Here is a 23,848-nt window from a genome sequence, read left to right on the forward strand (position 1 = left end):
AACTTTGAATAAACAAATTGTTGAATATCGGTATGAGTGTACAGCTGGAAATTAATACATTTTTTGCATCAACAAACATGGCTAACAAAATAGATCTGATTCAAAAATAATGAGATGGAGGACAATGTCCAAAACAACAATCACATTTACTGTAAAACACACTCTTCAGAAACTTAACATTTTAATGTTTGCTGAGTATGTTACTGTAGAAGTGGGGGAACTGCAACCACACCAAGTATTAACATGAGACACAGCCGTTTGGTGCAAATTTTTATTACTGATATGTTTACATAATTATCTGAAACAAAATAATACTCTTTATATGATGGTGTTTCATTCTTTAAAAGGAAATTTACAACAATTAATACTGGTGTGAAAACATATACATCAGACTGATGAGAGCTCCATGTTGGGACTGCTAATGTATGGCCACAGCATGAAGCACAGATCTCTAATATCACCTTTTTTCTTACAGATCAATAACAAAAGAAATTCTGTAATTCCTTTTATGACCTTAATGTCTATGAGTTCTGAGGTTATTGTGGTAATCATGACAGATAGGTCTCTTATTGTATAACAAAACTGGCATATAGGATGAACTGCCCTCACATTCAGGGTAGACAATACAAATCATGTGAGCACAAATAGTGCAAACATATACAACGTTTGTATGAAATCTGAAGTTCTCAGTGATGAATATTGAAATTATGGTCTTCTGGTATCTGCTGCTGCACAGTTCGGCCTAGAAGTAGGAGGCAACAGGTTCTTCTGAAACAATTGTATGTATCCAACACACCAGACAGTGCCACATCCACAAAGACCATAACCTTAACGCACAAAACCCTACATAATAGGTAATTTGAAGTTGGTACCTACATAAGATGTGTGACAGTACAAATATTATATTTCTGGACATCATCAATCATCGTGTTTTTATTTAAAACACAACAATTTGGAGATTGGATTCAGTTTCTGTCATTAGGTAAGACCTACTCAGTTGGGCCCAATCAATAAAGCTAGTCCCTATCTCTGGACACATACACCAACACAAGACAGTGTGTACTAACTAAATCTGTGAGAGTTAAGACAAAACATTAAAACATTAAAAACTCTAACATGTATGAGGTCTAGCACCAAAGAACTATCAGAACAGAAGTTATCACTAGAGAGATAAATTCTCTGTATGGTACTAACATAAAAAACACAAATAAATAAAAACAGGATGATGGATAATTTCCAGAAACATGATATTTGTATTAATGTACCATCATCACAAACTTTTAGATCTTATGGCTCACAGTGTTTCAAAATTATGTACAGAGGCTAGAACCTGGTATGCTGACACACCGTGTAATAAATGACAACAGTGAACATGCTGTATATACCACGAGAACAGTGAATGTACACACTGGTTCATTCACCAGTTTCTACGAGACTGGCTGGTGTCCAGGGTCACAAGAAAATCACATCCTACTGCCGAATCGAATTCAAGGTTTCATCCACACTTAAAAAAATACTCAGTAGGACTACTTTATTTACAATGGCTGATGTGATGGGCATCCAACACTGAAGCATATTTTACAAAGACGTGAGAGATTCTTTTTAGACAATGAAGTTCATGTTCTTGTTTTATAGAATAATGTCCTGGACTTTCATCTCTGAAGCCTTCGAAGTATGTGCATCAGTTGTGGTCCAAAATTTTCCCAGAGACATTTGGATCCAGGGATTGTGACATCCATAGTCCTCTAGTGACCACTCAAAACACTTTACTGCTTGAACTGAACTCTGTTATATGTGCTGGTGGACTGTCCTGTTGAAGATACAAATAACTCTTTCCTCTTTGGCCAATTCTTCACAGGGGTCCAAAATATTGTTTACATGTTACTATGTCATAAAAGAATATGAAGTCTAGATTTACAAGATGCCACACACAACTTCTTTGGCTGTGTAGTAAAATCCAGTGAACGGAGTTTGGATTTTCAGTGTACCAATAGCGCATGCCCTGTAATACTGTACTGTAGCATCAAGTTAACTCTTCCTTTTATTATAAATCTTATTTTACAGTACTATGTGCATCTATTTATTAGCTTAAAAGTTTAAAATTTTTAAGTTTTAAATTCAAAATTTAAAAATTTTAAATTTCTAAGTTGATAAATAGTTGCACATAAGACTGTAAAATAAGATTTATAATAAAAACACGTTCTGTAAATTTATGCAACAAGATTTCATAGATCATAAAAATAAGTTCCATCATTAATAGTTCTGATTAGCTACAGAAGTCAATTCTTCAAACTAGAAAAGCAAAAAGTTTGTGCACTGCTCATATTCTGTCTCCTTTCACAACTAAACTTCACGGTACAGGAAGTTGAGCCTGTTCTGACATAATGCAATTATTCCATTTTTGCATCATGTTTCTCAGTCTTAACATTCTTTTTGTCATCTACTGCAGAAATTTCTCAGAATTCTCTCATCTATCATTCTAGCCGGAGAGTAATCGATCAGCATAATGATATTCTGTATGGACAAAATTTAAAAATTTTCACAACTCTAACATGGACACTTCGGCATCACCATCAGCTTCTTCAGACATTTGATGAAGTGGCTCTTGAGTTATGTCCAAGTTCTGTTTGAGTGCCTTTGAGAGTTCAGAGCGCGTACAGAGATTTCAGTTGATGTCTCTCAGAATCAGGCATCATGACAGCTTCTGCAAGACTTTGAAACATTGGTAAATGTGACACTGCTGATGTCATTTACATACATATGCATCATAAGACACCTTTCTTCTAAGCAAGAAACATATTGTTCATTGGTGTCTCATCATGCTTGGGCACAAGAACAAAGAATGCTTATAGCTGATTAGTCATAGGAAAACATATGGAATCAACTGTACACTTTTATCACTGCAGCAATCTGGTTACATTATTGCGTGGCCCATTGCATGTGACCAGCAAAGTGACTGCTTGAATGGAGAGCTACAGTTGCTGAATGAACCAGTCTGTATATCAGGTTTGAGTGTAGAAGTTAAATTCAGTGGTTCAAAGGTTATGCACCCTTTGAAGCATGAAACTGAGCTAAATAATACTGAAAAATTAGTTTCCTACTCCACAGAAAAAAATATTTCATTTCCGTTACAAATGTTGGTTTACATAAATATAGGAGATATATTAATCTCACCAGTAATTCCACTGGTCATAACGGCTTTATTTTCCGCACAGCATTCATATCTACCCTGAAAATAGTGGCAGTCAAATTCGAGAGAAAGTTGTCAGTCTCACCCTGCAAAAAATCCTTAGTGACTCACTACATTCACTGATGACTTGCTATACCCATCAGTAACTTGCTGCACCACTAGCAACTCAATGCCCTCTACTGACTCACTGTACTCATATACAGTCACCACTTTTGGGTGTCCAGGAACAAAAGGTTACAACTAAATGCATGCACTCAGGCTGAGTGCATATGGTCCAGCACTGGCTGTTCTTATCAGTGACAACATTACATATTTTATTAAATCGGTATTATTTAATTATGCTGTCACTACAGACCATACAGTGTCATCTTTGTTTTCAGTTAAAAAGTATTTCCATATAATGACATGACTGAATGAATGCTGGCACTTATCTGGTATCATGGGCTTGGAGTGCAGCCACAGACTAGCAGAGAAACAATTCTGGCTGGTTACACATTCATATTTTTGGGCCTCTGCTTGTAAGTGGCAGGTCATCACAGGTTTATTTTTGTGTCCTGCAAAACTACATGAGTACTTCTGCAAATATGGAGTGAGGCAAATGAGAAGGATGCCCTTCCTCTTCAGTGATGGCAAACCCACAATGCATAAGTTTTCTTTACAGCTATGCCCTCTACAAATGGCACTGTGTAACACACATAAATCCCAGACACCTCACAACTGATGTTCTAACTTTAACCCTGGTTTCTAACAACAAAATGCGAGATTTTGTTCAGCATTAAACTAGCAAACTCATAACATTTGAGCTGGTCATCAGGTTTGATTTCATGCTGCTGCTGAATCTTGTAGGCATAAAGGCATAAACGCTTGTGAACAACATTTTGAATCATAGTTTTTGGAATCCCTAATTCTAAACTCCAATAAGCGACTGACTTTTTATGGCTTCTTACACAGTACTGTCTAATGTGCTCCACATTCTCTTCTTATGCTTGGCTTCAATGAAGAGATTCTAATTAAAAAAATCTATTCTTCAAAATGAGCACCCATGATACCAAGTAACACCCTTAATGATCTACATAGTGTTAACGTTATGTATGGAGGCCAGCATTAATACTCGTACTACTAACGTGAGCGCAGGATTTTTGGGAAGCAAAATTCATGACACTGTACAACTCTCAACTCAGTTTCACAACCTCAAATAGTAAGCAGCAAATCAACATTAATTCTGTCTCTTTGCTAATCCTAATTAAAAATTAACGATTTGTCCATAATCCCAGCTTTACAAATATTTTTTAACAAACACCATGATCACTTTCCTCTATAGTATTCCCAATTTACCATTTGTAGTTATCACTCCAAAACTTACTGTTCATAATCATGCAATAAATGTTAAGTACTTAGTTCCGGACAGTTAAACCAATTAAAAGTGAATAGGCACAGCATATGAAATTATGGAACTCTCTGAATTCTACCTCAGAATTTGTGTGAAAGTACTCAGTTGGGTGAAACTGGGAGTAATGAGAATGAACAGGGCTACATCCACGGTAGACAGTAAAGTGCACAAGCCTCATCACTGTTTGCCACAGTGAACTGTAGAGACTGGTGCACGGGTCAGTGACGTCGCGAAGCTGGGAGTTCTGCTGACATGTGTTGCTGCAAGCGTCGCTGTTCCTGGCCTGCTGCGATGTATGAGAACACACACAGCACGGCATAGCAGATTTGGTCCGACTGCAAAGCAAGATTGACACTGGCAATATGTCAAAAGCACAGGTACTTTGGAAATGAACTAAATAACTGACCTATCCACTGAAACTTTATATCGCAGTTTTCTATAAGCAACTGATAGTTATTCACCTAGTCATGGAATTTCCTGTGTCAAAACTTGGGGTTCATAATCATAATGATATAAGCCTGCCATTGCTCCATATACTGAGGCGGCTGAACACAATTCATTTCTTCATAAACTCATCTTATAACCAAAAAACACACAAACTACCTACCTAACTACAAACAAACAAATCAACCAACTCACTCCCTCCATGTAGCTAAGTAATTCTCTAAAAGCTATCAGTTGCTCAAGCACTCAAGAAATTCCCAGCAATTTATGGAACGAAAAGGTTCATACCATGTTCACAAGAGCCAGGCACTGGTCTGCATCCTAAGTGACTTGAATCCAGACCATACCCCCCATCCCATTTCTCTAGAAATCTATTTTAATGATTCTGTATTTCAGCATCCCATTGCAATTGTTCAAATTAGCGTCCATTGTTTATCTTCCTTCAAAATTGCAACACTTTTACATTTTACACTTCAACACTACATGTTTCGGCCCCAAACGGCCATCTTCAGGTGTTTTTATGTTACAGATATTTTACTAAAACTGTGTTAAAAACTGCTACACTGTTTTAATTTGTGTCAAAATCACATGCTGTAGTCTTCTTTTTAAGTAAAACGAGATAAAATCCTTTAATATTTCTGTTGCATTTTGTTTCACCTCACCCAGGGTGTCGTCATTTTCGTAAATGTATCAAGGTCTTTCTCAGCAGCTTGCCCCTCACGTTCATGGTCTACTTTCAAGTAAATACACCACACACTTTAAAGGAAGCATACACAAACCAGGAGCATATAGCGGTCAAAAACTGAAAGTAGACCACGAACGTGAGGGGCAAGCTGCCGAGAAAGACACCTTGATACATTTACAAAAAATGACGACACCACGGGTGAGGTGAAACAATATGCAACAGAAATTTTAAAGGATTTTATCTCGTTTTACTTAAAAAGAAGACTACATCATGTGATTTTGACACGAATTAAAACAGTGTAGCAGTTTTTAACACAGTTTTAGTAAAATATCTGTAACATAAAAACACCTGAAGATGGCCGTTTGAGGCCGAAACATGTAGTGCTGAAGTGTAAAATGTAAAAGTGTTGCAATTTTGATGGAAGATAAACAATGGACGTCTATTTTAATAGTATTCTCCCATTTACATCTAAGTCTTGTTGTCATCTTTCTTTCGTTTTCTTATAAAAACCCTGCATACATTCCTTTTTTCTCTCCCATGCAGGCTACATGACTGTCCCATCTCATACTCCTTCACTTTATCTTTCTAATTATATTTGGTGAGGAGAACAAGTTTATGGAGCTCTTCATTATGCAATTTTCTCCAGCCTCCTATCATTTCATCCCTACTTAGTCCAAATATTCTCCTCAGCACTCTGTTCTCAAACACTCTCAGTCCGTGTTCTTCCTTCTATATCAGAAACCAAGTCTCACACCCATACAAAATTACAGGCAAAATTATACTCTTGTACATTTTAATCTTTGCATCTTTAGACAGCATGCAAGAAGATAAAAGGTTCTGAACTGAATGGCAGCAAGTATTACCTGAATTCAATCTGCCCTTAATTTCCTGTTTCAAATTTTGGTCCTTCACTATCCTTCCCAAATATGTATTTGAACTTTGTCATATTTTCAAAGGATTAATTAGCTGTCTACACACCACAATTCTGTCCTGAATTCTGGTGACAAGACATGAAATTATACTTTGTGTTATCTGTGTTTACTTCTAGACCAACTTCCTTACTAGCATCTATTACAACTTTTATTTTTCTTTAATGTATATTTACTATATACTCCATCAGATTTACATCAGCAACACAGACCAAAATCTGATGTATTCTATGCAATTTCCACTCCACCTGTACTTTCTGGACCTTCCTATGTTGAAAAGCAACTGTGACAATTCGTCTCCTCTGTTTAGGCCATTTTGAATGGGAAAACTATCAGACAAATGTTTACCTATATGGATTTTACTATTTGTTTAATTTAAACACATTTCAATTAGCCTTACTGGTTCAATGGGTAACCCAAACTACATAAGAATACTGTACAATACTTCCCTCCTACCTGAACAATATGCTTCCTTGCCATAAATAGCTGATATACTGTCTCACTGTACTTCCATTTTCCTCCTGTATCTGACAAATGCAGAAAATCGGATCAGTAGTCAATTTGTCTTACGAAAACCCTCAGTGGTGATCCCCATTAATGCTGTCTATATAGGAATTTTGCCTTGAGAGAAGGATGCTGGAAAACATTTTGTATGAAGCTGATATGCTTTGGTGAACACTATAATTAGTTTTATTACCCTTCTTCTAAATTGGTAAAATAATAGACTCCTTTCACCGCTTACGCAATTTTTCCTTCTTCCAAATAGAATTAATGACTTTATAGATCCCAGAACATAATGTTTCATCTCTTACTTGAATCACTTCTGCCAGAATTTGATCAATATATCGCGATTTACACCACCTGAACTCCGCAATAGCAGGTGCATCTCAAAAGGACTAGGCTCAGCTCTATTTCCATCTACATAACATTATTAACCCTACAGACATTCAACAGCTAAGAGGAGTAATTCTTCCACCTATTCAAAATTTTGTGTGAATCAGCAGAGTTCATCTCTCTTGTCATTCTTTTCCAAGCTTCTACTAGACTGGTAACCTTCATAAATTCATATATACTTCTATAAAGTTTTTAATGTCCGGGAAATAGTCAAAGCTACATCCCTCTTATTTTCATGGCCCAAATAACATTGTATTTCTAATGTGTGTGTGTGTGTGTGGGGGTGCACATACATATACATATGTCGGTAAACATATATACGAAGTGTATCGGAAAGTTCCTGGACTAGGACAAAAAAGAAGTGTTGGCTTAACTTACTCAATTTTAGCTGCCATCTCCTTCGAAACAGTCTCCTTGGGAATGTATACAATGATCCAATTGTTTTTTTCCCCATGCATCAAAAGCTGTCGAGTACCGTCTGCAATTCCCTTTGAATGTCAGACATTGTTTCAAAATGTTGTCCCTTCAGTTTCATTTTCAATTTGGGAAACAAAGCGAAATCACAGGGGGCTAAGTCTGGTGAGTAGGGAGAATGGGGAATGATAATCATGTTGTTGTTAGTCACAAACTCTGTGGTTTTCAGGGACGTGTGGGTGGGCGAGTTATCGTGATAAAGGAGTCAAGTCATGATTACGCCAAAGTTCTGGCCTTTTTCGTCACATATTTTCTCTCAAGCATCTCAAAACATCACAGTAAAGTCAGAGTTGACTGTAGCGTTAGGAGGAACAAATTCATGGGGAACAATCCCCTTCATGCCAAAAAAAACAATGACCATGCTCTCTATTGAACTCCAAGCCTGACGTGCCTTTTTTGGCTCTTGGTGATTGTGGGCTCTTGCACTGCTGTTTCTGGATCATAACCGTAAATCCAACTTTCGTCACCTGTTATGATCCTAGATATACTCGTAAAAGTTGGGTCCTCATAGCTCAAGACACATGTTTACACACTGCCGCTTTTAATCCTTTGTCGAGTTGGGGAACAATCTTCACGGCAATGCAGCATATGTTCAAATTTTCTGTTAAGATCTCCTGGCAAACGCCATAACTGATCCAAATGGTGTCTGCGAGCTCATGGATTGTTCAGCGACAGTGTTCATGGATGAGTTCTCAAAATTTTTCAACATATTCTGTCGTTTTGCTGGTGCTTGGATGCCCTGAACGTTCATCATCTTCAACTGACACTTGATTGTGGCAAACTGAAGCAACAGACTTGCAGAAGTGTGACCTTGGCCTCCCCTCTCATCTTCTTTCACTGAGGCAGTTACAACAACAGTCCCAGGAACTTTCCGATAGTATAAGAGAAAAGTTCTTAAACATGTGCATGAAACATATTTAAAAAATATTCCACATACAACACTTTCTTTGAGCATTCCAGAGGTAACTGAAAATAAAACATTGGTGGAATTCCAAAAGTGATCTTAAAATATCAACAAAAAGGGAAAAGAAGCTTGGGAAGACATCTCTAACTAGTCTCAGTAGGCCTGATACTTGTTAGGATGAAGAGCAAAGAGGTGGGGGAACTAGATTTCTCTGAGGGAAGAAGGCCAGATGAACGTAATTTGAGAACAGAGCACTAAGGAGGACATTCAGATATACACAAACACAAAGTGACTCAAAATCCTCAATAAAATCTACTGGTTTCCTAAATTAACATGGTGGAGATATGAAAGATGGATAAGTTTGACTGGGAAATAGGTAAAAGTTGTGGATGCAAACCCTCTTGGCAGACCAAGGTACAGATATGAGGACAGAAATTCAATGGATCACAGAACACAAAATATGAACTCAACTAAAATTACTGAAACAGGATCTGATGGAGGGATTTTGTGGAGGTGATAAACCATGAGGTCCTAAAAATAAAAGACATACCCTGAACAGATATATCACAGTTTGTTCAGACTGACTGTGAATACAGTTACGGACACCCTCTGTACATGAATAAATCAAACAAACAAAAAGAAAATATGAACAAGCTACAAACCAAAGCAAAACAACAGCATGCACTCAGGCAGGAGGGTGCAGCCACACAATCATCTGCTGTGTGACTCTAATGGATATGACTCGATGCAAGGACAGATTCAGCCCTTCAGCCTGGACAGAGACACAGACACAACATCAAGACACAGCATGCCACAACTTCTGTCTCTTCAGCTATGATTCAATAACCTTTTGGTTTATCTGTCAGACTTATACCCACATTTGTGAAATTTTTTAATCACATTCCAATTCAATTTAATGCAACACTCAAACAGGATGAAACAGCCCTGCTGCTTATTTCCAAGTACACTCACACAGTGTACCCTGTCAAATGCTCTTGTTTGAAAAATCTTTTGGTGAGATGTTGGACTAAGTCTGACAATTTGAATATGTAATGGAATGACACTTTCTCAGGATCAGCTTTGTAAAGATGGAGTTAGTATCTGATGTTTCAAAGGTTGTCTCTGTCTCCAGCATCAGAGGCTAATGTGAAAAGTGATGCAACTACACATTGTACTTACACCCACAGTCAGCTCTCAGCTGTCACGGCACAGGATGCTGAGGGAACAGTGGCTGAAGTGAGGTCATCACTGGTGTCCTATCCCAATGACCACCTGACTTCGCCTACAGTTCCCTCACAGCTTTGTGGATGTGACAACCAAACGAAGATTCTGTGAGAATGAAAACAATGTGCAGCTGCATCAAACAGCATATCAACCCCTGATGATGGAGGCAGAGATAATATCTGAAACACAGGACATCATTTCCATCTTCATGTGGCTGATCACCTAAGACTTCATTGCAGAAAGTCAGCGTGAAAGTTACACCATTATATTTAAAAATTAAGTCTACATTGGAACCATTCATCTCAACAAGAGGACTTTTTTTAACTCAGTTCCACAATCAGAAAACCAAGCTGTAGTCCACTGCCAGATGAATGAATACCAGAAAACCAAACCAGATTTGCCATGCTGAAACAAACAAAGTCAGGATTAAACTGGTGAAGTTCTGCAGTAGAAACTGTACGGTGATTCAGTGGCATATGGGAGAAGGCAGCCAAAGACAAAATAATCTTCAAGTTAGAAGGAATGAGATAGAGTGGGAACCAGACGGCATACTGAAGTTAACTGATTAGTCTCACTACTTACTTACTTACTTACTTACTCATGGAGCTGAGCCCTTCTGGAGGAGCTGCCAATTCTGCAGCTACTCAAGAATTTCCCAGCATTTTATGGAACCCGAAGTTTCATTACCGTGTTCACAAGAGCCCTCCACTGGTCCCTATCCTGAGCCAGATCAATCAAATCATACCATCCCATCCTATCTCTCTAAGATCCATTCTAGAATTGTCCATCCAACTATGCCTTGGTCTTCCCTGTGGTCTCCTTCCCAACCTCCTGTCACTTCAGCTCTCTTCGATCCAAATATTCTCCTCGAACACCCTGTTCTCAAACACCCTCAGTCTATATGCCTCCCTTAATGTCAGAGACTATTTGAATTTTAAAATCAGTAGACAACTTTTAATGAAATTTGGTATGATATATCTATATTAGAAGATGTCAAATTGTAATCATTCTTGATCACTCTCTTAGATTTTAGGTTCTCAGGGTGGGGACGTGAGGAGCACTGTCTTCTCAGTTGTAATGCCACATAGTTCAGAGAAGGCCTGACATTTCTGTGGATACAACCCACTGAATATAAAAAAAGGGCAAAGCTATCCCTGTAATAGACTGCAGAGGCCCGCTGGGTCATGTGATGTCGAGGATCCCACATTTTTTCTAGACAATTGGCTCAGAGAAAGTACAGGCTCTCTCTGAACAACTCTTTCATTATGAAAGAAACTGAATGTGTAATACAATATTAGGGAAATAATGGCATGTTTTTCTTCTGGGATGTGACACCACACGTAGTAAAGAATAGCAGCGGCACGCACACAGGGAGACTACACAAAATAACATCTGTACAGTGCTGGAAACAAGAACTAGCCGATGCAGCACTATAGACATAGGGCGAGTAACCCTGACAATTTTAAATTTTAAATTTTAAAATTTAGAGAAAAATTTGAAGGATTTTAAAATTAGAACTAGAGATTTTATAAGTGTTAACGTGTGTAACAAAAATAATCTATAAATCAGACAGATATCAACGAAGTAGATGTTGATAATAACAACGAAAGGAACAATGTGTTTTTAAAAGTTAAATTTTAAACTAAGTGCAGTGTAACAGCAACGTGGGTGTATACACCTGATGATGGCCGTTTGAGGCCGAAACATGTAGTGTAAAGGAGAGCAAGATCAAGGACATGAGTGGTGTGCCATTATTACTACGTAAGTAAGAGCATCCATATTTTTTGAACAGGCAGTTCATTCACAGCAGCATGTCAATGACACTCCAGCTCTTTCTTGGGCGCATTACAGAAGAAGAAAGGACATATGGTTGTTTCATGCATGATGGTGCTACAGCACACACTGATAATTTTTCCATTAATATTTTGATGTATTTGAAGAGTGACTAAAAATTGTATATTGTGGCCTGAAAGGTCTCCACATTTAAATCCCTGCAATTTTATCTGTGGGGAAACCTAAAAAGCACTTTCAAATAATTCCAATACACTGCATGAACTTAAGCACAGTATCTATGAAACAATTACATCTATTCAGGTCAGTGAACTTATACTACTGTCAAACAACTTTTTCAAGAGACCTGAAGTTCATTTAAAAGCAAGAGGGAGACACTCTAAGTACCTATTGTGACAGTGAATTCTTCTAAACAATTAATTTTCTTTATGAAATGCAGGTCCTTTTTTATAATACGTGGCACATTAGCAGAAAACCCTTCAGTGAGGTGATTCAGTCCTTTAAGAAAGACTGCAGAATGATCCTACAAGGTACCTTGGTTATTGTACGTTATTCTGTAGCTGTGACAGTGCTCTTCCCACCTCAGAAGTTCATGTGTGTACAAAGTTACAACTAATGACTAGGTAATTAAAGAGCAGAACCTCAGGTAAGGGTCTTGAATTGCATAATATTCATAAAGAAATTCATGAGAATCCTTGTAGCAGGTCTCACACTGAAACATACAAACATCTAGACAGACAAGACCATTCCAACATGCACTTTCTTGTACAGTATGCAAAGAATGCATAAAAACAGCCACACTGCTGTAGTAGTCTGATATGGTGGAATGTAACTAAATTTGTTTTAAGTTAACATGTGGCAATTGGGCAAGTCATACCAGAACATTCCACTCTGTAACTCACCATAGAGGACTTGTACTTGCGCTGTATCATCTGCCTCGTCTTTGGATCTGTGGAGAACAGAAAGCAAGATTACAATGAGTTCTGAAGAGATGAGCGATATGTATCACTCAACAGAATATAGGCACGACAACTGAATAAACTGATGTCTGAAGTATTGTATCATGTGGAGATGGGCCAGTAATCGAAGCCAAAACATGCAGCAGAAAATAAAACATACTGAATGTTAAACAGTTGTGTTGATGGTATACGAGGATGAGGTGGGCAGGTCATGTAGCACGAATGGGGGAGACAAGAAATGCATATAGGATATTGGTGGGAAAGCCAGAGGGAAAGAGACCACAGGGAAGACCAAGGCATAGGTGGGTGGACAATATTAGAATGGATCTTAGAGAGAAGATGGGATGGTATGGATTGGAGAGATCTAGCTCAGGATAAGGATCAGTGGAGGGCTCTTGTGAACACGGCAATGAACCTTTGGGTTCAATAAAATGCTGGGAAATTCTTGAGTAGCTGCAGAATTGGTGGCTCCTCCAGAAGGGCTCAGCTCCATGAGTAAGTAAGTTGATGGTATACAGTATCTCCATTTGTAATAAACACAATGGGATGCAGAAAAAAAAAGTTATAGGCAGTGTCGTTAGCTTTATTAATCCAGATTATCACTTAATCCGGATGACCTCTTCCCCAGTTACTCTGGATTACTGAGGGTTTATTGTAATGTTCTATACTTGCATGCAGGAGGTGCTAAGATTGTGTCTCAGCTGGGATATTGACTATCCTGATCGAGGTTTTCTGTGGTATTCCTCTGTCCCTCTAGGAAAAATACTGGGATAGTATCTCAATTAGGCTACAGCCTTTTCCTTCCAAATCATCTTCCATCAGTTGTATTATCTGATGCTATATAATCTAGTTACTGATAGCAACAATAAATAACATTGATGCACACGCTAATATATTCTCTTTATTTTTATGTTCCCTTCCCTACTGTTTCTGCACAGCAACTTATTTTATGATACTATCAGCATCTCAAAGTATATAGCACCGGATAACAGTGAATGATGAATTGGAAAGCAATTAGAAGGAAGCAGTCCTGCCTAATAAATTTACTACTCCAGCATTTGCCTGGATGGAGAGGAACACCATGAAAATATCTTGGTCATGACAGCTGGAGTATTGGTTGAGACTTGAACTGAGCACATCTTGATTACAAGTCTAGAGCATTACCACTATATCAAACAACTCTGTTACAGGCACTGTAATTTGAAAATGTGTTTAATTGTTATGACATGTTTCGGTGCAGTCATTACTGCTGATCTGCAAGTTTAGTTTCAATTTATTTTTGAAGACAAAATCATTTAGGCATTCAGCTCTACTGGCTGCTGGTACATGAACATCACATCTATGATTGTCGTGAGGAAATCAGATTATGAGAATTACAATAATGCAATATTGCAAAAAGTGAAGAGATACTGCATTATCAATTTGTGACCCTCATACGCCAACATATACAAATTTGTTTACGTCTCCTCTCTCAGTAATATCAAAATTTAACTTTAGTTTTTGCATCCTGCTGTGATATGGAATCAAGTTATAAGATTAGGTACAAACTGAACTCTGTGGCCTGTAGTCCGCAAGCAAACTATACTGACCTAGCGACCACTGCTTGTCGGCAAAGTTAGTGTCAACATTTTGTGGATAGAGGGTGTCACATGGTAAGCACAACAGATCCCCATGGCTGTTAATCTCAGTTTTCTAGACCGGTGTAAGCTTAAGTCTTGTTCTATATTAAGGAGAGCAGAAATGGGCTAGAACAAGCTGATGCACACCCTGTTCTACTATGATTGGAACACCCTCACAATGCCAGGAAGTACATTTTCATAATGCTGCTAGCAGTGTTAACATAACACACACAATGCCCTCAATTTATATAAGACAATCTGCTACTCACTGTATTCCTCCAGGACAAAAATGCCACCCTTCTGTGTGAAGCACTTGCGAATGTGATCCAGGCGCACGAAAAACTGTGAGAACAAAGAATGTGTTAGATGCCATACAACTTTCTGAGACATCAAGCGGGCACAAGCACATGCCTCAGATTCTATACCATGCACTGCATAACAGATCTTCCAAGAAGAGTAACTGTTCGTAAATGTTTCTGACAACAAATGCCCATACATACAAAACGCCACCCCAACCTTGTGTCTATACTATGGAACTACATCATCTCACACTAAAACCAAAAAGATCAGGATTAAAACGATTATTATGATCCCTATAACAGGCTGTGGAGGCCCACAGGGCTGTGAGACACTGAGGCTCCCATTTTCTAGACAATCAGGCCTCAGAGATGGTGATGAGGCTGTCAGCCTTATGTGCCACCTGCCCTTCACCCCAAGGTAAATTCCTGGCACCCATTTCTGTTAGAGACTGAGTCAACCCCAAGGACATAGTGCGGCTGGAAGGATTTGGCCAACTGAAAAATCCACTGACCTCATACCTGTGACCTTTTGGCTTGTAGCATACTGTCTCAACCAACTATGGTATGGTGAGCCCCTTAAAAAAAGATTATTATATGACATACGTTTCTACTGTACATGTACTGCCCCCAAAGCATTGTTCACTTAAGTTGATGCATGAGCATAGCATGGGCATGATCATATACACCAGAAGTGTGCCGCAGGTCCTTCAGGCTCTGTGGCATATGTGGCACCAAAATTAGATACTGACTGTGTGATCAGGGAGGCTTGGCTTCAGAGCCATATGCAAAGTATGTAGGACCTGACAGATACATTCATCATACATGAGCAGAAATGCCTGTTTCTCACCCAAGATATGGTTGCTTTCCTTGTCAGTAACATAATATATAGTGGTTAGAACTGAAAAGAATTAATAACACTCAAATTATGAGGGTATGTAATTACATATAGGTATATATATACATATACGTATATAGTACATGCATATATTGGATATCTTTATTCTTACAAACTTTGGAAAGTTTTGCAGTTTTCCTAACTCAAAAAATTGATCATTCTTCAATATACATTGACAGAGACTTCAAGACTGTGTTTGATATCCCCTTATCATACCATAAACACAATTTTTCAGAAACTCTCTATATAAAAAAAAACTTTAATCATGTTGCTGCCTGCAGGTTGGTTCATTCAGTTTCTCATATGACATATCTTCCCCTTTCTGGCTTCACCCGTTTGTTAGTGAAACAATGTCAACATCATATCTTAAATCACTGTATGATAAACTGTCATATCATAAAAAGCATTTCAGTTCATCTTCTAAAATTAGTGACCACTTTTTTCATTAAAATATACTTCACCAAGAACAGCTGTACCTTAAAATTTTACTTTCTGAAAGAAACAACTGCAAGAGTTGAGTTGCCAGGCCTGACATCTGAACACATAACTTGAAAATTAGAATCCTTGCCACTACAACTGGTACAAGGTAACAATCCACTAATCATCATACCGCAGGCAGTGTGATCTCAAACACATCACACTGAGCTGCAGCTGATTGGATAGAATATATTTCAAGAGAACTCTCCATGCAGTAATTACATAACAACTTAAAAAAACCCTAAATTAAAATCAATTACTCCAGTGGAAGAGATAGGTTTTATGAGAAACTGCTCCACCATGTGCCACTGTTCTGCAGCAGTCTTTTCAATTCAAGGAAGATATAAGAGACTGTAGGAGGCCAACAGGTCTTAAACCAGATGTTTTTACCACCATTACTCTTCAACTTTGCTTTAGAATATGCCATCAGGAATGTCCAAGAAAACCAGGTGGGGCTGAAATTAAATGGGACACAACAGCTTCTGGTCTATGCTGATTATATTAATTTACTGTGGGAAACATAAATGAAACAAAAAAAAAAACATTCAATAACTTAATTAGTAAAAGTAAACGTACTTGGTGTGTTCAAAAAGTATCGAGCCTTCTTTTTCCCCGCATAATCCAATGAAGCGTGGGAGGCTCCCTTCGGTGGAGATGAGGAGGGGACATGCATGCGCAGTCGTGAATTTTTTCCCGCCCGCAGAAAGCGTCAGTCGCTGGCAGTCGGCCTATGAGCGAGGACATGTAGTGAGCGTTCGTCGGATTCCAGTAAGGTGTAAAATGCCGGAACAACATGTGCAGCAATATTGAATCAAATTTTGCCAAAAGCTTGGCGATACCCAAGTGGAAACCATTCGCAAGATTCAACAGGCTTTCGGGGACGATGCCATGAGCAACTCATGGATAAAGGGGTGGTACCACCACTTCAAAGATGGCCGCACATCAGTGGACAGCGAACCGCGTTCAGGCAGACCCTCAACAAGCCGAAATGAGAATGTCATTGAGCAAGTGCAGACTTTGGTCATGGAGGACTGTCGTATCACAGTCTGAGAACTTGCGAACGAGACAGGGGTAAGCACTGAATCGGTACATTCAATTTTGACCGAGGATTTGGGCATGAGGAGAATGTCCACGAAATTCGTACTGAAACTGCGAATCTGATTCAGACTTTCATCGCCAAACACAACATCCCTGTGGTTCGTCAGGCTCCCTACTCCCCTGACATGGCTCCGTGTGACTTTTGGCTATTTCCCAAGCTGAAAATGCCGCTGAAAGGAACCCGATTTGAGTCAAGAGAAGACATCATGCGGAATGCGACAGCCCGGCTGATCACCATTCCAAAAGACGCATTCCTGAAGTGTTTCCAAAAATGGCGGAAGCGCTGGGAGAAGTGTGTGCATTACCAAGGAGACTACTTTGAAGGGAATTAGGGTTTTGTACCTCCAAATCAATAAATGTATTTCTGCCAACCAAAGGTTCAATACTTTTTGAACACACCACGTAAATAAAACTGAGTATATCTTAATGCCTCATCACCAGAATGCAGTACAAAATCATGATGTTATCTAACAAGACCTGCAAAATGTTGTCAAGTTTCAATATTTGGGAACTGCTGTAACAAATCAGAATTACATTCATGAAGATATGAAGAAGAGATTAAATTCTGGCAGTGATTGCTACGATTCAATTTAGAATCCCTTTGTCTTCCTTTCTGCTATGTAAAATGGCAAAGACTAACACATCCTCTTGGCATTATCTCTTCATAGGTTTGCCATCTTCAATTTGCACAGGAATCTACATTTCCAGACTCCACCATCCATGACCAACTATGTGTCTCAAATCCAAATCCAGTATCCCCCCTGCACCACATGTAATCAAATGGAGCACAGATCTTCCTGTGAAGTTACAGGCTGTTTGGCTGGCTAAGAAATTACCTGAATATTTGGAACATCATGGTTCATTATTGTGTTCACAACTGCCATCACAGGTTCCTATCCTAAACCAGATGTATTAAGCTGACACGCTTCCACAACAGTTGAGACCAATCTTAATACTATTCCTCCATCTATGTTTAGGTCTTGGAAGCAGTATCATCCCTTCAGATTTTCCAACTAAAATTTTGTGTGCATTTCTCTTCTGTCCTGCCCATTCATCTCATTCTTGTTAATTTTGATCATACAAATAACATTTGGTGAAGAGTATACTATAAAGCTCCTCATTAAACAATTCTCTCCAGTCTGTCACTTTCTCCCTCTTAGATCAAAATATTCTCCTCAGCACCCTGTTCTCAAAGACTCAAGTCTAGTCTTCCCTTAATGTGACAGACACATTTCACAGCAATACAAAACAACGGGTAAAACCGCAGTTTTGTATATTTCATTCTTTAAATTTTTTGAGATCAGATGGAGGGGCAAAGAGTCTGTGCTAAGTCATAGCAAGCATTCCCCAAATTTACTGTCTTCATCAGTATAACTCTGACTTATTATGGCCGTTTCTAGATATCTGAACTGTGAAACATTTTCAAAGGATCTGTTGGCTATCATTATGTTATGATTCTGTCCTGCATTCTGGTGACAAGTCACCAACATATACTTGGTTCTGCGTTTACTTCTAGACCAACTCCTTAACAGTATCTAATGGAGCTCTCTGCTTCCTTTAATGTGTTTATGTATTCCTCCAATAAATTAACACCAACAGCAAGGAAAAAGAGGTGATGTGTCCAATTCAGTTTCAGTCCTGAATGCTTTTCTTGCAGCTTCCTGATGGAAAATTCTAAAGCAAAACTGAAAAGCAATAGTGATAGGGCATCTCCCTTCTGAAAACCATTCTGAATAGGAAACATACCAGAAAAACGTTAACCTACAAAAACTTTCTTACAAGTTGCAAATATACATTATTTTAATTACCCTCACCAGTTTTATGGGGAACACTGAATTCAATTGGAATACTGTACAATATTACTTCTGTCTTAACTTTCTTGATGTCTATAAACAGCTGATGTATTGTCACACTGTACTCCTGCATTTTTCTTCACTAACTGACATGCAGAATATCTGATGACTATCTGCTCTACTGCGAACAAAATCCATACTGATAGTCACCAATAATTTCATCTACATAATTATAACAGAAGAATGTTTGGTTATAATTTTGTTGTGTAGACTGTAACAGTCGTGTCTCGATAATTTCCACTGTCAGCTTTATCACTCTTCTGATCAATACCATGCAATTTATAAAATGTATGAAGACAAACACACTACTGAGCAAATAGCTGACATAGCGAGAACATGCAACTGACACAGTGGAGATAAGACTGCTCTTGTCTTTTCACTGAATGACCCTTACATAGGATTATTCTGTACTGCAGAAATCTGACCCATGTGAAATGCCACAAGGCCACATTTTAAAGATGTCAGGACTTGCTTCAACACTGGACTGCCCAAATATAAGGTTCACAGAAGATCCCTTCTGAGGGACAATTATTTGTACACATGAAATTTAAGAGAACAGATAAATTCTATTTAAAGTTTAGATGTGCAAAATTCATTCTGGACTGGAATAACAATGTTGGACCAAGTCTGACACAGGTAACAGATATTCACACATTCAGAGCACAGAGCCAGTGCCAAACAAGTTGAAAATGAAAGCAGCAACACCAGTACTGACCACTGAGACATGCAATACTACATGCACAAGCTGAAGAACTACAGACTAGTGTGGCATAGGAAACTTGAGAGATGGTCTGTTCTGAAATGAAATGTCCCCACTGTAAAGTGGACTGGGAGTGCATGTCATGCTACCAGGTTGTCACATGTGAGAATTCTAAATTTCACAGCAATCACTTCTACGTGGAGGAGGACGACTACAGGACTAAGCAGACCAACACAGTGTGGCCACAACACCACTCAGTACCTCAAAATCCTGGCACATCCACCCGATCGATTGGATGCGTGGAAACATAAAAGTAAATATCATTAAAGAAATATTGGAGAGGAAAAACACAATATAATTGTAATGTGGCTACCCACCACCAGACTGCAGTTGTGGTTTGTAAGCGTGGTGTCTATTTCTTTCCTTTTCATTTTTTAAAGCTCAAATATCTGAAATACACCAATATGCATCCAAGGACCATCTCAAAAGTTCCTAAGCTTTTCATTTGTTATATATTAAGAGTCTGTGTTAAAATATATTTCCTCTTGTTTCATATTTCCCACTCACAAGAAAGAGAGAGAGAGATAAAGGGCAGACAACATTCAAAAAAAGTAAATAAAAACTAAATGTAAAGTTAATTGTTAAAGAGCATGACACGGAGCGAAACGGAGAGCACTCATGCAGAATGAAACACCGAATTGAAAGGAAACAAAACATAACCAAAACTGAAACACTACTACCTTCCCATGTAACTTTAGAGAGGGTGGGGGGACAATGTTCCATGGGAGGGGGACAAATCATCACTGCAAAATCTTTCAACATAAGTTACTAAAGAAAAACCAAAACAAAGAATGATCAATAATGAAAAATGACAAAAAACATAAAATGCTGAGTTACATCTATGGGGCGAGGGCATGTCTCATGTTGCTGAATACAAATAGTAGGAAAGTTTTGAGAGGTCCTTGCAGCTACAATCATAATAATAAAACACACCAGTATCATCAGTACATACGGACAGAAGAGTTGGCACTGGCCGCACGGCATTCAGCCGCTACTTCGTGCAGGTCAGATCAAGACAATTTTATTTTATAGGATTCTTTTGGCAGAGCGACTAGCTTGGTATACAGACCAATCACTGCTTTTTCCCAAACCACTGTTAAGTCCATGTTGTTGCGACACAGTGCTGCCAACACAACATGGCACTTGCAACAGTTTGGTGAGCATGATAATATCTGCCAGTAATAATATAAATTTTGGAGGTCTTCAGACTGCAACAAGTACACAGGAAGTACAGTCATCAAGGAAGTGACCATAACTGGGACAGTTACAAACAGAACACACTCTTTGCACTGATGCAGCACATGGGGTCTGTGGTTTCGTACCATACAATCATATTACTACAACCTCCCAGCATATCATTCCGTGTGATGATGTGTGGGTACCAACATTCTGAAACAATCTGCTGCATCCATTTCATAGTCATCATTCAGTCAGTTCTACAGTATGATACAGCAACGAAGGCATCCTCCATTTTAGTCCTACAACTTCAGAGACTCTCACCGACGTCTGCTTGGAGCAGATACAAATCTAATGCTGACAGGAATGACTAGCAGCAAGAGTATTACACTGAACAGTGACTGTTCCTTGCATTTTGAAAATAAAAGCCACAAAAAAGGAAAAGGTCCAGATAAAAATTACACATGATACAACCTTTGTTCATGAAGTTCCAGGAGTAACAGTATATCCAGTTAATACAGAACAGTTATGAACTCCTGTCCCTGCACTCATACATCATTGCCAGTGTTCCTAAGGTCCTGCAAGGCACAGTGTGCAGTTACAATGTTACACAAACTTTTAAGGTTTCAAAGCCAGCATAACAACGGCCTTATGGTGCTTGTTTATGTTGTGCAGACGCAAATGTGGGGAACACAGTGCAAGTGGCACTGTCTTAAAAACTGTCACACCTTTGTAACACTGAGTTCACAAGTCACATATGTGGACATGATGGTGTTGCATTACTGTATGTTTGTAATGAACAGTCTGTAAGACAGATAAGCACTTCTCTTCAGCTTAAAAAACTTGTGCTTCTTCTTCGTTCTTCAATCCTGGAGAGTCAACTGATGCAGCAAATTGACGCTGCAAGCATACAGACATCAGTTGACACCTTCTACAGCACAGGAACAAACCTTCCTACACCTGATGCAGTTGCGGATAAGAGGCTTAGTTCATTGCTGTGCACATGAAATCCATTCATACCGTAAAGAATATTTTTAAAAATCTGAGTCCTGAAACTTCAGTAACACAGGATTATACACACATTATGTCACATACACTTTCTGCATGGTGTGGAGATTTTATGAGAAATTTGATGAATTCTGATTTCAAAAGTTACTGTTTTACAGTGGGCTGGTAACGGCTGACATGAAATTCAATTCACAAGCAAATTTAATTAAATGTAAAAAGTTGACTGTGAAGGTGAAATATACAGACAGACACAACATCTCCATTATGCATTCCTTTTATGCAGACTCACATAGCTCACCTGTTAAAGTGGTGTGGTAACTACATGCTTCACCTGCTTTAACATTATAAAGAATCTGTATTTTGGCCAAGGAGTGAATCTGGAGAGCAGAAGAGTAAGGCAGTCTTCTACCCTGAAGATGGAGGCAACATGTTCCCCTGAAATGTTAGTACTGTTCTACCACACTACACAGATTCACCTTGCAGAAGACTGCAACCTAACTACAAAGATGTTTCTGTAAGTTGGATCTGAATGGATCCTTGCAGCATACAGATGATTGTGCATTTACATTGTCTCACACTGCACAGCTTCACCAGACATGTGAAACCATCTTCAGGATATGACAAAGTGACAATACTCGTAGTAAAGTTACTGACAGAGTTTTAAAGACTTTGGAGACATGACTCACAATGAAAAGTGAGCTGTTTTGACTGGGTTTCGGTGCATCTTTGAGCCAGAACCATAAACTGATGCTACACTCACTCTATAAATTGTCTCTTCAGCACCTTCAGTAAAGCGTCACTCCCTAACAGTAATTCAGCTACACATTCTTTTTACATCCCACAATAAAAATCTATCATGACTGAATCTCTTAAAATTAAGACACTGTACTTACAAGGAATTTATAAACCACACCCAATGAACTCTATTCATTCAAATGCTGGATTATGAAAATAAGAATTTTACTATTTAAGTGGTACTGTTTACATAATTAGAAATCAAAGTAAATATATTAATAAGGGGGGAAACGATATAAAATTTTGTACAAGGAATTGCTAACCTTTAAACTGAAAAATTTATTACACACTACGTGTACAAATTGTTTCCCTCTGGCCCTGGCACATCAACCAATCAACACCTGTCTCTCAATCATTTCTACAAACACAAACACAACAGCATGTCTTTTTGTTGCTTATTTATGACTCACGCACAGGAAAAGGCTTCTTCAAACTCTTTCCAATGGACACATATACTGATGTACCAGCTTTTGCTGGGCATCGAGAATCAGTCACAAATCCATGAAAAACCATAGCACTAACAGCCGAAATGTTTTGCATGAGAAAAAAAAAATCCTACAGGCTAACATTCAGCACATCTGTTTCCTGCGAATTTTACGTGTGTTTCACTGAGTTGGTTCACTCTGTCTTTTGTTCCTGGTTTCACAGTCACTTCAGTATGATGTGAGAACAAGTGCCTTACTGTGCTGAGGTTAAAGCATCAAGCCATAAACACTTAAACTGATACCTTTCCTTCTTCAGGTGGTACTTTCTTTCTCTTTCTTCTTATACAAAAATGGTAACACCCTTCTTCCTCAGTTCAGCTGTAATTCCACATGTTTCTATTGGAGTTTGTCCTGCACTGCGCAGACTGCAAGACTACCCACTCTTTCCACACTACATAAGAACTGACTATGTGAAATTAAAGCATTTCATCTAAATAACTATTTCAAAGCTAGTTCCCATATCACAGAAAACACACTGCACCTCCGTTATAAAGATCAA

The 23,848-nt window shown here is 38.5% G+C and overlaps 1 protein-coding gene across 20 annotated transcripts in view; it reads right to left on the reverse strand.

Annotated features, from left to right (window-relative positions):
• Positions 1–257: 257 nt before the first annotated feature.
• LOC111863784 (MAP kinase-activating death domain protein) overlaps positions 258–23,848 on the reverse strand; it is a 121,350-nt gene continuing 97,759 nt past the window's right edge. For 16 of the 20 annotated variants that reach the window (XM_033751192.1, XM_023850462.2, XM_033751193.1 and 13 more), the window contains 4 exons: positions 20,087–20,095; positions 14,773–14,845; positions 12,828–12,874; positions 258–4,915 (listed from right to left, as the gene is read on the reverse strand). In XM_033751192.1, coding sequence (XP_033607083.1) covers positions 4,799–4,915; positions 12,828–12,874; positions 14,773–14,845; positions 20,087–20,095 — 246 coding nt within the window. In that variant the 3' untranslated portion in view covers positions 258–4,798. Of the gene's footprint in view, positions 4,916–9,572; positions 9,683–12,827; positions 12,875–14,772; positions 14,846–20,086; positions 20,096–23,848 lie in introns of all 20 variants that reach the window. The other 4 variants (XM_023850474.1, XM_023850473.1, XM_023850464.1 and 1 more) reach the window with 2 other exon arrangements.

This window comes from Cryptotermes secundus, unplaced genomic scaffold, assembly GCF_002891405.2.
Source record: "Cryptotermes secundus unplaced genomic scaffold, Csec_1.0 scaffold572, whole genome shotgun sequence".
Lineage (NCBI taxonomy): Eukaryota > Metazoa > Arthropoda > Insecta > Blattodea > Kalotermitidae > Cryptotermes > Cryptotermes secundus.